Source organism: Aquila chrysaetos, chromosome 21, assembly GCF_900496995.4.
Source record: "Aquila chrysaetos chrysaetos chromosome 21, bAquChr1.4, whole genome shotgun sequence".
Taxonomy (NCBI): Eukaryota; Metazoa; Chordata; class Aves; order Accipitriformes; family Accipitridae; genus Aquila; species Aquila chrysaetos.
In genome coordinates, this window is record NC_044024.1 from 1,698,524 (window position 1) to 1,713,909 (window position 15,386).

The 15,386-nt window shown below is 46.2% G+C and overlaps 1 protein-coding gene across 2 annotated transcripts in view; it reads left to right on the forward strand.

The window, feature by feature from the left end:
• Positions 1-15,386, forward strand: part of EDA (ectodysplasin A) — an 84,027-nt gene that overhangs the window by 61,839 nt on the left and 6,802 nt on the right. For both annotated transcript variants that reach the window (XM_029997279.1, XM_029997278.1), the window contains exons 3-6: positions 7,335-7,364; positions 11,091-11,270; positions 12,649-12,683; positions 13,091-13,142. In XM_029997279.1, coding sequence (XP_029853139.1) covers positions 7,335-7,364; positions 11,091-11,270; positions 12,649-12,683; positions 13,091-13,142 — 297 coding nt within the window. The remainder of the gene's footprint in view (positions 1-7,334; positions 7,365-11,090; positions 11,271-12,648; positions 12,684-13,090; positions 13,143-15,386) is intronic.

The window sequence follows — 15,386 nt, forward strand, 5'->3', positions numbered from 1 at the left end:
GGGCTCTGCCTTACATACTAATATATCAAGCAGCACTGTTTCATCCATCACCCACTTTGTACAATGAGCTCCCCATTCTGTTATGTAATATATTGACTATATTCTGATTTATTGAAATTAGTACTAGCCTTGTACCAGGGACATTGCATCCCTAACTTGGATTCAGCCATTCCGCCTGTAATTGCAGGCAGTGTCTTTCCCCAACACTTAGCAGAAGACCTCCCTTCCTCATCCCACCCCCCCAAAAAAACCACTCTGGCAAGGCATGCCGGAAGTTTTGAGTAGTGTATGATGTGTTTTACTTCTGGGATATTTTCCTAGATCTATAATTTATCATGTTTTCTAAATATTCTGGAGTAATAATGCCAAAGCTGCTCTTCAAGATCTGTTGCCTTTTTCTCTGGAATTGGTGAAGACGCACTTTCTTTTTCAGGGAAGGGAAAAAATTTATCTTGTTTCAGTATTAGTATCACTGACTGATATTTCAGTAGGGTCCAAGAAGCTTTCATCTGGATAGACCAAATTTCCTGAAAATGTTGAAAACATATTGGTTCCAAACCTCCCCCAAAACCACATGTTCTAGATTAAGCATGTGTTTGGGAGCTAACATCCTTCTTTCCCCAACTCCACCATAGTCTGGCATTAATAACACCACACTTAAAAATATTTGAAAAGCCTTACATATCTCATGCCCATGTGAATGAAGTAAATATCATTACACCAGTTCTGTAAATGAAACAACTGAGTTCCGGAGGTTTGACTAAAGTGGAGTTTTTTGATGTTATTCATTGGGACAACTTATATCAAAGAAGGTAGTAGATTCTGCATCGCTTGAAATCTCAGGTAGCACTTGAGCTTTTCTTTCCACCCCATCCACCTGTAGTATTGGTCAAATAGAGATAGAGGGATTGATGGGAGGCTTAACGGGTAGGACTTCTTTAATACTTGGTCATCATAATGGTTCCTTCTGGTCTTAAGGTTTGCGAAAGTTGACAGGACTGGTTAGTTCCCAGGCATGGGTCAGGAATGGGGTAATATTTTAGTAGCTGCTTTGCCCCTCTCTTTTTAGGAAGCCCCAAGTGGCAGAGAACATCCTTCCTGGAGAGGTGGAAACCTTCACAGCTGGAGGGCACGTGGTGGTCAGAGCTTTCTATGAGAGATGGAAACACCCCGCATTGCTGGGTTGAACGGTTAGCAGGACTTGAGTTCTGGGACACTCATCTGCTGGACTACAGAGCCTGGTTGTCATGCTCGGCTTCTGTTTTCATCTCCATTAGTAATGGTTTCCCAACTAATGTCCAGGATCTCATTTCAGATTCTGTTAGCTATCTATTCTCCAGAAGTTACTGGTGGATTTGGGCAGTATTCAGAGCTTTGTCTGAGATTTAGCAAGTAGTCTCTGTTAAACCAGATGGTTAGTTGGATTTGGAAAAATACTTTACATGAATTTCCATACCTGATCATTAAACCTAATATTCTTCTTCCAACTACAGCCAGAAGCTCATACTTCAAAGAAAAAGCTGCGATTTTTTTTTTTTTTTTTAGTGCACAAAGACAATATAGTTTTTAAAACAGGCATATTAGATAACTCACATAGAGGTCCCCGCTTCTGTTTTTAATCTTCAAAATTAGATGTTCATCTTGAAACTAGCTGTGGACTTACTCATTTCAGGTCACCTTATGCTTGTTTTATGAATGAGTGAGAAGCGATGTGGCGTTTCTGGAAGACACTAACATCTCATTAATCGCCAAGATTTTGTCTCTGATTCTGTTTGTAATCTGGGCTGAGGATAACTTGTCAGTACCATGTTCTCATCTCTCGGAGGCAGAGTGGTGATAGCAATATGGAGATAGCTCAGTTGTATTATCTGGTCTTAAATATTCCCCAAACCAGAGTCGTGCTTAGGTAACAAGATTGATGATATACCATAGTAACTTAGTGCTAGGAATATAGAAAAGGGATGCCTTAGTAATCTTTCGGTCAAGCAGTGAATGCTGAAAACAGGTTGGGTACCTTTCCGAAACTGGTTGAACACCTTGAAGACATCTGTAGATGTCTTTGTTCTGAACTGAATGTGGATGCTGCTAGGATATGGTAGTGGCACTCATCAGCTTTGTTCTGCTCTTGGCAACTGAGAATTTGAGAGAGTTCATCAGCCTTCCTAGGTACTCGTCCTTTGTTTGACTGATTTCCCTAATGGTCAACCTTTTATAGGTTTTATATAAAATAAGCATAATTACAAAGATCTGTTCCCATCAATAAAACCAGTTTGAACTGTTTTGCAGGAATTTAAACTATTTCTTGTTAATCCACACACACAACTAATAAGCGAATGCAGGGGTTTTTTAATATACTATTTATATCAGCATATGTCCTAAAGAAGTTTTTGATATTTTTGTATTTATAGTAAATCATAGCAGTGCGTAGCGTGCAGAAAGAAAAATCAGGGTGGAGGGGAGGGGAGTAAACTCTATTAATCTTTATAAAAGAAAACATGTCATATGTAATATCCTCGAGTTGCATCACCATCTGTTTTTTTCTGAAGCACTTGGAAATGATCCAGCAGATGCTAGGGCTGCAGAAGCTGGGGGCTAGACCGTGCTCCCTGAAGCACAGTTAGATGTCTTCTGCTGCTTGCTGGGCCACAGGTGCAGTTTTACCCAACAACAACTCATCTATTGCAAATATTTTCTTTAGCTTAGGTGAGAAGCTTGCATCTGAAGTGGCTCAGTGCTAAAACCCGTGGCCGTAGTGCTTCTGCTAGGAGCAGTGACTTGGCATTGCTTGGAGCCTTCCCCTTGCAGATAGATGCCCAGCTGGATGGCTCTGCAGGCAGAAGGCTTCCAGGGTGGCTTTTTTGTTTGGGTTGGGGGTTTTTGTTATCATATAGAGCTGCCTTTTCCTGCTTGAACCTTTCCCTCGAACTTTACCACTCTTGCTGGTTTTATATTCCCTCCTTTTCTGTTACCATCCCCTTTTATTTTCCCAACAGATGTGGAAAATAAGCTTTTGGAGAAGTCTAGGTCTCAAGCGCTGTTCAAAGCCAGGGTCTTCAAAAGCCCAGCGCGCAGCGTTGCTGCTCTAACACCTTTGCTGGGGAAGTCCCGTCCTGTGATGAAGAACTCAGCTGGCAGATGATAGAACTGGCCAGAGTTATTACAGCAGGAGTCGGTGGGCTTTTCCTACAGGAAATCCAATGAAAGAGATTATAAATTTTAGAAGTAGATCAGGTAGCTAGCTTAAACGTTTCAAGTCAGGCTAGCAGCCTGCTTCATAGCTTAGTAGCTGTGGCTTTAGTAGTTAGGCAAAAATAACCTCACCACTTTCCAAAGGGACCGATGAACTTTTGAGAGACTTCTAAGCAGTGACCCATGACACCGGAGGGCTTGCTCTGAGCCAGAAGACCCCCTCCAAACCTGTGCTCCTCCTTCTGCAGGTTAGAAGAAGCCTTCTCGTTCCAAGCTTAATGGTCTTGGGGAGCAGTTTGCACAGGTGAGGACATGCCAGCGCTGTTCTTTAAACCCTAATAGGTCTTCTCTCTCTGTGCCCATCACTGTAGCCTTTTGCAGTGGTGCTGTCAACCCTTTCCCAGCGTTGATGGCCAACCGGGCAAGCTCTGCTTGACCACTTCTTGACCTTCCCAGGAGCCCTTCTGTGAAATTGTTCTCATTTAAATTGATCTTTCTGTATGTAGATGATCAGGATTGACTGCGTTACTCCCAGGATTTTCACTCCTGCCTACTGAGTGGCATCAGTATTGCCCCATGTCTGCTGGAGGTATTTCCACTGATCTTTTAGGATTGTATTTCTGCCTTTCCTGGCTGTGCGACAGCAACTTGGTACGTGCAGACGTTGTCTTCCACAGCTCCATCTGAGGAGCTCCACCATCCAGCAGAAAAGTTTATTATTCCCCATGTATATATAATTTATAGGACTATGCATTTTGTATGACTGAATCTCATTCCGTGCTTATTACGCTTCAAAGCCATCCAGCCTGTCCTCTCTGATGTCCCGGTCCTCTTCTGTATTAACAGTTCTTGTCAACTTCCCCTCCTCTGCAAAGGAAAGCTAAAATGAGAGGTGGAATAGAGCTGACAGCTCCTTCAAGGAGGGAGTAGAGCATAAGCATAAATTTAATTTCAGATGAAAGACAGGAAATGTAGAAGGGGATGGACTTCCCTAGGTCTGGGGTCTGGTTTGACCTCAAACACGAGCAGACAGCCTGCGGAAAGGAGGTGGGAGATAGGTGGGATTGGTACAAAGAAGTAGTACAACAGTCGAGCACAAGCACATACGGAGGAAAACGGCTACGCTTGCGTAGCTGTCGTGATTAATACCAGCAGCCAAGACCATGGGCTTGATCTCCAGTACGTTCGTAACAGATACTTAAAGGAATTCATGAGGAACAGAGGTGATGCCAGAAAAGTGTAGAAAAGCAAACTCGAGGTTATTTTTATAAAGAAGGAAAAAGAGGTGCTGAGGAACAGCTGACCGGTCGGGTTGCTCTCAGATCCTGCCGGGACTGGAATAAATCCTCAAACGTGCTGTGGTGAAGCCCCTGAAAACAGAGGCGAGAGCGGTAGCAGTGTTGATCAGTGGAGAATTCTTCAAGTCAAACCAATTTCCTTCTACAAGGAGATGGCAGGTCTTGCGGACTCCGAAGCAGCAGTAGGTATCCTGTAACTTGTTTTTTTTATAAGGCTTTTGATACTGTAGAGGAAAGTAGTGCACATGCCTATAATCTGCATCTTGGAGCAAAAAAAAAAGTGTCTTTTCATAGACCTTCCTTGGAGTCAAGTCATCTAATGGCCTCCATGAAACTACGCTAAATAAACGTGGGTAGTGTAAAAAGGCTTTGAGACAGGGAGCCTCTCTGCAGGAGGAGTGGGATGGTGAGGTGGCATTAACGGTGGAGGAGGAGACTTTAGGAAAGACTTACGCTTGCCTAACTTGTAGGTATTTAACCTGCTCCATCAATGAACAGACAACCAGTGTGTCGTATGTGTTCAACCCCTGCAGCATTTAACAGGCTTTATTGCTTAAATATTGGGGTGTGGCCTCAGAAAAGCATGGCAGAAAGGATTTATGTTTTTTTTCTCCTCTGCACGTAAATGTTGGGACAACGTATATCAAGTAAAGTTTTCAAGCCTTGCGCCTCAGCACCTTTCGTACTGAGGGGAAGATAGATCTGGTATTTTGGTGGCACTCTGCTTCTCAAACTCCGTAAGAGACTTTGTTACCGTTTTAGACTAAATTGAGAAAGAGCCGATGAGTTTACCATTTTGAGCAAAAATGAGGAAAATTCTGTCTTCTGGTATATCGGATGAACCTTATGGCTCCCTGCTACAATTAAATTATCCACCCCCTCCTGTTGGGAGATGAACAGATGCAAACCCCAGAGACTCAGAAGCTCCCAAGGCTAATAATACTGTGTTTTTTTCATGTCAGAAGTATTTTTGTGTTTGTCGAAAGATTCACTTGCACAGCCGTAACATCTCTCTCTGCCGTGCCTGGAACAGATGCGTGTGTTGTAATATAGACTGTGAACATTGACATCGCATGTGGTTCTCATTCCTCCCATTCATCTTTGAAGCTAATTGGTTCCATCCATTTCAAATGTGTTTGGCTTGCCACAGCTATTTGTACTTTCACTCTGGTTATAGCGCTAATGGTGTGATATATATAACATGAAATAAACTCTCGTGACTCCAAGGTCTGAAGAGACACATACACAGCACTTGCGTTTTGCTTGCTGTGTTGGGTTTTGGGGTTTGGGCCTTTTTTTTAAATTATGTCCCCCAGACAAGTCTTTTCTCTTCACTGAAAATGTTATTAACTAGCTGGTCTCTAAGATGAGGGCCGGTGGAGATCGCCAGCATGATCGCGGCTCATTCTGCATCGCGGGAGCTCAGAAAATGCAAAAAGAGGAGCCTGTCGGTATTTACCAAACAAGATACTGGGACTGGCATTGTTAGAAACCTATGGCTTGTGCTATCTACATGTTTTAATACTGTGAATGTATGGATTAATAAAAAAATAGTAAATTAGCAGAAGTAATAAATTAGATAATGCCATAATTTTCCCATGACCCAAATAATTAAATTCATATTCCTGTTGAAAAGGCATCAGTAAGGTTGCTGGGTATTTCTCTGGTCCTTCTCTCATCTTTACTCTAACTAGCCATGGGAACATGGCACTTCTGTACTAATTGGTAATTTGTCTTTCTCTACCACTGCAGACTCGAAGCTACCTCCTTACCTTCCATTCATTATAAGTGTATCTCAGTTAAAGGTGATTTCAGTCTTTGATGCGTGTTTAAACCCAGATTTTAGAGGGATTTCACTGATGAACAGCAAGGGAGTATTTGGGGATTTTTACAGTTCATTCCCATCCGTGATTAATTTTTGAGGAAGCAGTAGAACATGTTTCACACTTCAGCTTCTGCTCAAAAAGTCATGTAGTTTCTCAGCTTCACTATAAATATTTTCACTTCTTGCTAGGGAGGCTTGTATTCCCATTGTTTAAATAAGCCAGTTCATACTAATTCTTTGCTATTGGGTTTTTTTGGTATTGTATTATTATTTTTAAACAACTTGGCTCGCAAGTATTTGGGTTACTGCTGAGAGCTGAGTCATGCTAACTTTCTTCTAACCTGTCCTCATCGGGAAGTAAAGTGTGTCAGCTTTAAATGTTAAGCGTGGCGATTTCAAGCTAACAGAGAAAATTCACGTATGGCCGCACAGACTACAGATGCATCTGTTGTCCACTTGAAAAATAATCTGCTGCTTAGGGATCGTATTTTTAAATGGGTTCTGTTGAGTCTCAGGATTTCTGCTGTCTGAAGGCTTGACGCGCTGTACTTCTGTCAGTGACTTCAGGGGATACATACGGCAAATCTCTGGGCAAAACTCTGCGCAGTGTTCAGCAGAGCTGGAACTAAGCTGGTATCTGGGAGTAAAGCTCTGGCTCCAGGTTGGAGAGCATCTGTCACCTGAGCTTTGCCGTTGGCCACGAGCAGATGGTTTAACTCATCTTTGCAGTAAGGGAGAGAGATGCCCACCAAAACTCACTCACTTGCGTTATACCAGCCACGGGTTGCTGGTCTCAGAGAGGGTAAAGCAGATCTGGGTCTCGGTAAAATCGTTATACCTTCACAGCTATTGTTTGTAGAAAACAGAAAACTCTACATACATCTTTGGCTTACCGGTTTTGTTGCCAGTTTTGTTCCAGCTCTGGACAGGCACCCTTTGGGTCGCTGGGCGTTGGTGGCAGTGGGGATTTTCTAAGATGAAATGATCACTGAATTTCACTAGTTTTCTTTTTTTCTTTGTAGGTCCAAGTTCAGTCAAAAACAAGAAAAAGGGTAAGTTTGAGTTTTAATTTAATTTTCCTTTCTCTGCCTCTGTTATCTGGCCAAGAATTCTCTTTAGCCAACATGGAGTGACAGGTTCCCTCTCCAGGGAGGGCAGGGATTAACGTGGTCCCACAACCCAGACCGTGAGCTGCTCTCGTGCGCCCGCGTTGCCACGGCAGGACTGTGGTGGGGGAGCATCGGCGCTCATTAAAGCCTTCCTTGAAAGCTAAAGGAAGTTAATTGTGTTATATAGAAGTAATTCTGAAGATGCTATAATTAAATAGTTGAGTCAGGTACCAGCTATCAAGAGCCACTTGCTCTTTGCTAGGTCATCTCTGCCAAAACAGCTTTAGCTTTCATCCCTGTCCTGCCCTGCATCTTGCTGCAGGTTGGGGTCTCCTTCGGACCCACCAAAGTCAAGGTAGATACGCTCTGCATCTCACTTCTGGTTGTGTATTAACCTCAAGAGTATTATTTCACTTGTCTGTTCTGAGTGTTGGTCAGCCCACGGGTATTTTGTCTGACACTCTTACGTTCCCCAAGCGGTTTGCAATGGGTAATTGGGTATTTTTTAGAATGCCTATGTGACTTGGGTTATTCGGGAGGCAGCCCTGTGTTTCCATGGGGTGTCTGATGCCGTCCTTGTTTGTGTAGGACTCCTGGGGAATGCTTATGGTCATATACTTGCTACCAGGAACTTCAGCAAATCAAAGGATCTGAGTTGCTTTATAAACTTTCCCTCAAAAACATGCTGCCGTCTTGATCTCAGGGAAACAGTCAGATTACCGATTTTTGCTCCTTGTAACCATCAAAACGCTTCCGTGCCCGTTTTAAAAACTGGGGCACATACTCGTAGGTTACGGGAAATGCAGAAAGTGTGTGCAACTCGGGGTGGTTCTGCCTCCGAAGCCCAGGGAGCTCGATGTAATCGAGGGGCTCACGCGGGCATCGACATGCAGCACGTGCTCGTGGCCAAGCCTATGCAGTAAAATACTGACAGGTGCAATGTCAACTCTCTGCTTACTACCTATTGCACCTAACGTAGATTCAATTAATGGAAGAGTTAGCTGTTTGGCACTTTGCTGTGTCCCTCAAGAGACCTTCCCGCATACGTACGTGCTCCAGCCCGCCGTCGCGACCTGCGGCGGCAAGAGCGGCCCAGCTTTGTGTGTCTGTGCTACTTTAATAGCACATCAAATCGCTTTTAATCCTTGGATACAAACTCAACATTTATGGCTGAGAGGTTGAGACAGACCATAGTTAGAAACTCAATTTATATTTACCCTCAAAAGCAGCATAAAATTTTATGTTTGAGAAGTTTGTCCTAACAAAACTCTGAAACCCTAAACCTGTGTTAAATCAGCCGAACTAATAACAAATGATGACTGTGGTATTCATAGCAATTTCGGAGTAGCAGGGGGATCTCATAGAGCTGTATTATATACAGCTGTAGCACTGTATAAAATAGTTTAATTTTATGGTTTTGTCACATTTAATTTTTTTTAGAGTTAGAGCTTATTGTTTGGTGAATGATGATTAAGGAAAACTTACTGGTTCTGCCTGCTTTGAGTTTTGGAGCCTGCCTAGTGCATGTGGGTAAAGACAGAGACTTGGCATGCTGGGACTTGGGTGCTGGAGACCCTCCCTGGAGAGCTGCTTGTGGTGGGACTGGGGTCCCCTCAGTTAGAAGATGAATCGAGAGTTTTATACTTACTGAATATCTATTTTTTGCCTTGTGACTCTAATAAGCGAGGATCCATTAATGCAGAAAAGTAGTTGAAATTACTTGAAGGAGCGGGAATGCACAGAAAATAAGTGTCCCTGTGCGGCATCAGAATTATGTGCAATTGTTTTACTGCTAAACTAGCAGCTCATTTAGTAGCAGACCAGATTTCTGAGACAGATTAGTTAAACCAGCTGTAATATGTGTCCCTCTTGGGAAGGAAAGCAAGGAGTGACAGCAGCAGGATTCCTGACTTACTACATATGATCCTTCATTCGGATGGCCTAGATCGGAGGGCATGTGAATGAGAAGAATTTAGTAAGTGTGCTTCAGGGGAAATGGGTAAGGGGTTTGATGCAAGATGATAATTTCCAAAGCACGTCATTATCCTGAGGACGAGGAGAATTGCTGGATTAGACGAAGGCTGGCTTGTTGCCAGCTCAGATTTGAAGACACAGCTACTAATCTGGGCAGAAATACTGCTGCGAACAATTTGTCCCCTTAAGCCTTTGCCCCATTTTTGTAGGATGCCAATATTACTTTAATCACCCGTGCTTACTTTAACTTAGTTTTCTGCACATTGAAACTAAACCGCACAGTTGTCCTATGCCAATTTCCCTGTGCCCTTGTTCGTGGCTAGTGACCATCTAGAGATTTCCACTTCTGGGCTAACTAAAATAGATGGGGTTTTGCTTATAGTTTTATTGCATGACAAAGATGGGTAATAGTAGAGAAACAAGTACATAAACGTGCTCCGAAACCGTTCCAGTAACCATTATTTCATATCCTAACTGCTGCTGTCATCTAAAAAAGTGTTTTAATTCTGTTCTACAGCAGACTTTGTTTCAGCAATTGAAGCAATTTTGCTAAGTTAATAAAGATCTTTGGCATAAGAGCTGTTGCAAAGTTGTTAAAAACTACATCAAAAGAACAGAATTGCTATCAGGGATCTGGAAAATCAGGAGAGCACAGGTCAGGCTTTCCCTGCAGACCTGATTTCACTCCACTGTGTGTATGCCTGTTAAGAGTCTTTGCTTACATGGCCGTGCTGTTTCTCTTCCTGGGATGGCGCGATGAGATGTGTTTGAGGATCGTGGCAATTCTTCAGCGCTTTCATCCTCCTGTTTGGGTTAGTCCTTCCCTTACCCCTCCACCCAAAGCCCAGAAATGCACATTTAGTTCTTTTGAGGCCTTGTAGCATCTTGGTCCTTCCGTGCACGTTAAGTGCGTCCTCCTCGCACCATAGAGACGTGCCACTTTGTCCCCACGGAGCAGCGGCCAGCGGCGGGGATGCCTCCCGCATCGCCCCGGGTGCTCAGCAGCTGGTGGAGAAGAGCTGAAGCTCAGCTCTGAACTGCCCTCTGGAGGCACCTCTCTCCTTCCAGCAGGAGATCAAGCCATGGGTATTACGCGCTAACGCATACGTATACAGCAGGTAGAAAAGATTGCACCTGTTTTCCATCAAAAACCAGAAAACCGAGAAGCTGCAGAGCGTTTCATCTCGGCTTTTGACACTCCAGCTTTCCCTCTGTTGCGTTGCAGCCTGCGGTTGCTCAAAGGGAGCAAACCCTAACCTTGCCCCGGGGATGCGACCGGCTCTCGGGCACGCTGCCTTTGAGGGCTGCGGGACCTCCCGGCCCCGTGCCGAAATCGGGGCTGCCGGGCCAGGGTTGCGGCCGGAGCTCTGGGGCAGAGACCGTCTGAGCCTCCCTTTCTTGGGAGGCCTCCGAGAGCCCGCGTGCCTCATTTAAATGTAATTGCATATGCTGGATGGAGCCTGCAAGGCGGCAACCTGCTTCTGCTCTGCCGGCAGCGTTGTCCTTGCGGTGCGGGGCCGTGGGACCCCCACCCCATCCCGGTCGGTTGGGTGTTTCTCCTTGTCCCTGCCCTCCAGCCAGCAAAGATCCATCCCCAATCTTCTGCTTTCCTCATTCCCAGTGCTTTCGTGCAGGTGGAAGACCATCCCACGCTCAGCGTGCGGAGAAGCTAACGTTTAACCTTCTATTTTTCAGGTAAGAAGGCTGGTCCTCCAGGACCCAACGGTCCCCAAGGGCCACCGGGTCCTCCCGGGCCCCAGGGTCCTCCTGGCATTCCCGGCATCCCGGGGATTCCCGGCACAACCGTCATGGGACCGCCCGGCCCCCCTGGCCCGCCGGGTCCTCAGGGACCACCTGGACTGCAGGGCCCCTCAGGTAACTGGTTTGTCCCCCTCCCCGCTCGGAGCCTTCGCGTGCCGGGGGGGTGGGATGCGGGAGATGCCGCGGCGGCAGCGCTGCTGCCATGCAAATACGGATTTATTCCACCTGAGGACGGCGTAGCGTCCGAACGCCACGGTGCGGCATCCTCGCGTGGGGCTCGGGTGTTCGCGGGCTCGTCCTCGCGCCCACGGCAGGGACGAGGGGAGCGGCAGGCGTTCCGCCCGCGCGGGGGGAGCCCGGCCGCCGCCGTTCCGGGCGCGATGCCGCGGGCGACGTGGCGCCCGTCGGAGGAGGATGCAGGGAAGGAGCAGCGAAGACCTGCGGAGCTTCGGTCGCTTTTAGGCGTCCCACTGAAGTCTGCTGGTGACCGGTTTCTGTGTGCGCAAGCTGGCTGCAAGGCGGCTTTTCCTGGCCTTGACTTGGCGTTTCTGCTGATTCCTCTTAGGCTGACGCAGAGCCTAGCTTTGCATCAGGACCGGGAAGGCTGACGCTTAGCACAGCTGCTGAGCCGGCCCGCGAACCGCATGAACCGAGGCGGCTTGCCTCCTGTACCAGCCAGATGAAAATATCTTTTTCTCCTGCAGTTCCCGGCTTCGTTTTTCTTTGTTTCCTTGTATCTGCACCATATTGTTTCTCCACGGAGTCATGTGCCAGTTATGTTGTTAAAATCCCTGAATTTAATAACTCTTTGAAGTGCAGATTAGTGGAAGTTCACATCGGTGTTGTTTGGGTTTTATATTTTATATATATATATATATATATAAAAATGGTCTAGTATTAAAAAATGTATCTTCAGAGAAATCGGGACTATTACCCCATAGCTTGCATGGCTCTCAAAGGAAAACTTGGTTGAATTCTCAGTTTATATCTCAGAAATTGCCAAAGCAGAGGCCAGGAGCAGCATGAGGTCCTTAGCACTCCGGAGCGCTGCCCACAAGCATCTCCTCTTTAATAGAGATTTGGCTCTTGGAGAAAAGAGATTTCAGCATGTAGCTTGAATGCAATGAATGACCTGAGTTACTGCAGAGCGAAACTTGTAATCTTTGCAGCCAAGAGGCTTTATTGCCACTACCGATCAGGAAAAGGGTTGTGCAATTTGTCCTTCTAGTGGAAACTGGTTGAATAACATTGGGGAATTTTGATGATGTTAGACAGAAACGTAGGAATAAAACAGGAAAAAGTAGGATGAATCTTTCTCTTGTTTAAATAGTACATAACATTAAGCTGCACGCTATACTGCTGCTACTCTCCTCCTTCTGTTAAAAACAGGGGTTTAATGGTTATTATGGAGTAAGAGAAGTTTTATTTATAGGAGTGTTTACTGCAGCTCTTTCAAGCTTCCTCTTCAATGATGTGAAATTGCATTTTGCAGGTGCCACAGACAAGGCCGGCTCCAGAGACATCCAGGTTGGTTGATCTTCTTTCAAGGGAAAAACCCAGCTTTGGCTGGATTTTTGTAAACGTTACTGGCATGTTTGCTAATGTTGTGTTCGATGGTATAGCTCTGAAAAAACCCCACCCCTCCTTGCATGTGCTAAATCATAGCTACACGGAGTGACTGCCTGAGCTCACCTTTTTAATCGCTCATAAGAAAGCCATGTTAATCTGGCTTGGGCTTCTCACCTCTTCTCCACTACTTAAACATGTTGTTGTCAGCTGCTCTGATCTTCTTTTTTCATTTATGAAAAGCATTAATGATTTCAGGGTACTATCATGCTTCTGTACTGGTCACCGGGGCTGGGAGGTGTGTCGAGTGACTGTAAAATGATGCAGTCTTTCCCATTAATTTGAAATCCCTGTGATCTCGTTTGCAGCCAGCTGTGGTCCACCTTCAAGGCCAAGGCTCAGCAATCCAAGTGAAGAATGGTAAGGATCTCATTATATTGGCAGTTACTGAAAAGAGCCCATCCTGCACCCGTAGCCTCGTATGTGGGTCTAAGTCCGTCCTATAACACGGGTCCCTGCTGTTAGCCTCCCCCTGAGATAGTCTGATTCCCCTGCCCAGACCCCCTTAGAGGAGTTTTCTGTTGAGTCTCCAACCCCGTCTCCCCTGTGCTCCTCTTTATCTCCCAGATTATCTCTATTCTCTACATCCCAGTAATTCTGTCCCGCTGAATCTCCCTTCTCCTTGACCTCCAGATATGTATTGTGCCTCCTCCAACCTGCTGTTGTATCATCAGTTTTCCTCAGCCCCTCGATGGCCAGCCTTCTTTCCCACTCTATTCTATTTTAAGCCCTCAGTGTATCCTTCTCCTGTCTCAGCCCCATGAGCCTGTGTTTTTCTCCAGTCTTCCCAGTAATTTATGGCAGGGGAAGGCACAGCTGTAGTGTGAGGACAGAGAGGTGCACAGCCACCGGCTCCTCCTGCGTTACGCTGCAAGCATGCACACATGCAGCCTCCGCAGTCCCTTGTGCATCTCTACCCCCACCAACAGCCTTTAAGCCTTTAAGCTCGAGTCCTGCCGAGCCATTTCACGTCCACAAGCAGATCTTTGCTCTCCTCCTTCCTCCCCGGATCCCTGTCCAATTTCTGCTCGAGTTCCTGCTCTTTTTGCCAACAGCTGGGTCTCATTCATTAGCTGCTGCCTCCCTGCTCACGATGTCTGGCTGTGCCGGAGAGGAGCTGGCTGTGTTGTCCCTGCCTAAGTCACCACGTGCGGGTCCCCGGGGAGCGCGGGCAGCAGTCCCGGGGCACGTACCCCCATCCCAGACCTGGAGGGCTGCAGCTCCCAAGGGTTGGTGCAGCAGGGACGGAGCTGCAGGACCCCTGTCCACCAACTTCTGCCCCATGCGCGGGACGATGAGGGCTGGCCGCCGCTTCTGTTGAAAGGCAATTTCGCTCTTTCAGCAGATGTGAGCTGTGGGAGCTGAAATTTCTCATGGGTAGGGAAGTATGCCTACAGCGGGGTGGGGGCAAGCTCCCCAAAACAAAAAGGAAACTGGCCGCTCCTAAGAACAATAGGAGGGAAAAGATGCTGTTTTGCTTACGTTCAAAAAGTAATTATCCCTTTATTAATGGGAAGCCTGTATGTTTACAGAGCGTACGCTACTCTCCAAGAGTGGGAATTGCCCTGTAAGTGTACTTCCCTGCTGCTCGGGAACAATCTGATGCTGTGAGCCATTAATGCTGTCCAGCTGACAGCCAGCAGAAAACACAGCCTGGCTGGCTTGCAACTGGGGGCAGGGAGCTGAAAAGCAGATGAAGACTGGGAGGAAAAGAGTTGTGTTTGATAAAACAAGGCATCTACGGAGAATGGCCCTGTTGTGGGCTCACAGTGAAGCGTGTCCTCTGGACCTGCTTGTCGGCCTGTCCAGAGAACAGAGGTCTACTCATATTGTCAGTTACTCCATCGGCTCCAATGCCAGAGCACTGGGTTCTGGATCTATAAAGCCCTGACCGTGTTGAGGAGCCCAGTCAGGGGTTAAGGTGGTGTGACGTGATACAATTTTGTACTTTGTTGTTGTTATGGCTTTTAAAAACCTAGGAAATGTAATGACGAAGCATTTGTTAAAATAATGCTAGTTACAAAGTCAAGAATGTTGAAGTCAAGGAATACCAGAATTAAAATCGATTGTGTAACCCTAATTTGGCCTCCATGCACACATGTGTCCTGAGAGACGGTGTAGTCTGATAGTTGCACATTATTTTTTCTATCATACTGTTGTCTCTTTTGCTGCAAGGACTAGTTTTCTTCTAGGGATGGTCCCAAGGCTTAAAGTGAGGGTGAAGGCTGTATCATGATGCTCCTGCTGAGAACGTCTTCCAGCCCAGCAGCACTGAGGGGGGGGGCAGACAGATTGGCCACGCGTAGTCCCATTCCCACGAGGACAGGAATCACCGTTGTCATCCTAGCCTTGCTGTGGTCCTCAAGGACGTACCCGTTGACGTGGTCTTCAGCACACCGTCTGTTGAAGTTCCACTTTGTTTAGCGTGGAAGCTGGGTAGAGGGGTGTGGGGAGGTGAATAAGTGAGATGGAAAGTAGAGGAAGAGATTTAATGGTCTCAAGGCTGGGTCATGTCAGTTGAGGATACTTCTTGGAGAATTGGATCCCGGTCCTACCTCTGCTGCAGAGTTTCTTCCGTGATACCAGGGAGGTTGCCAGTAACAA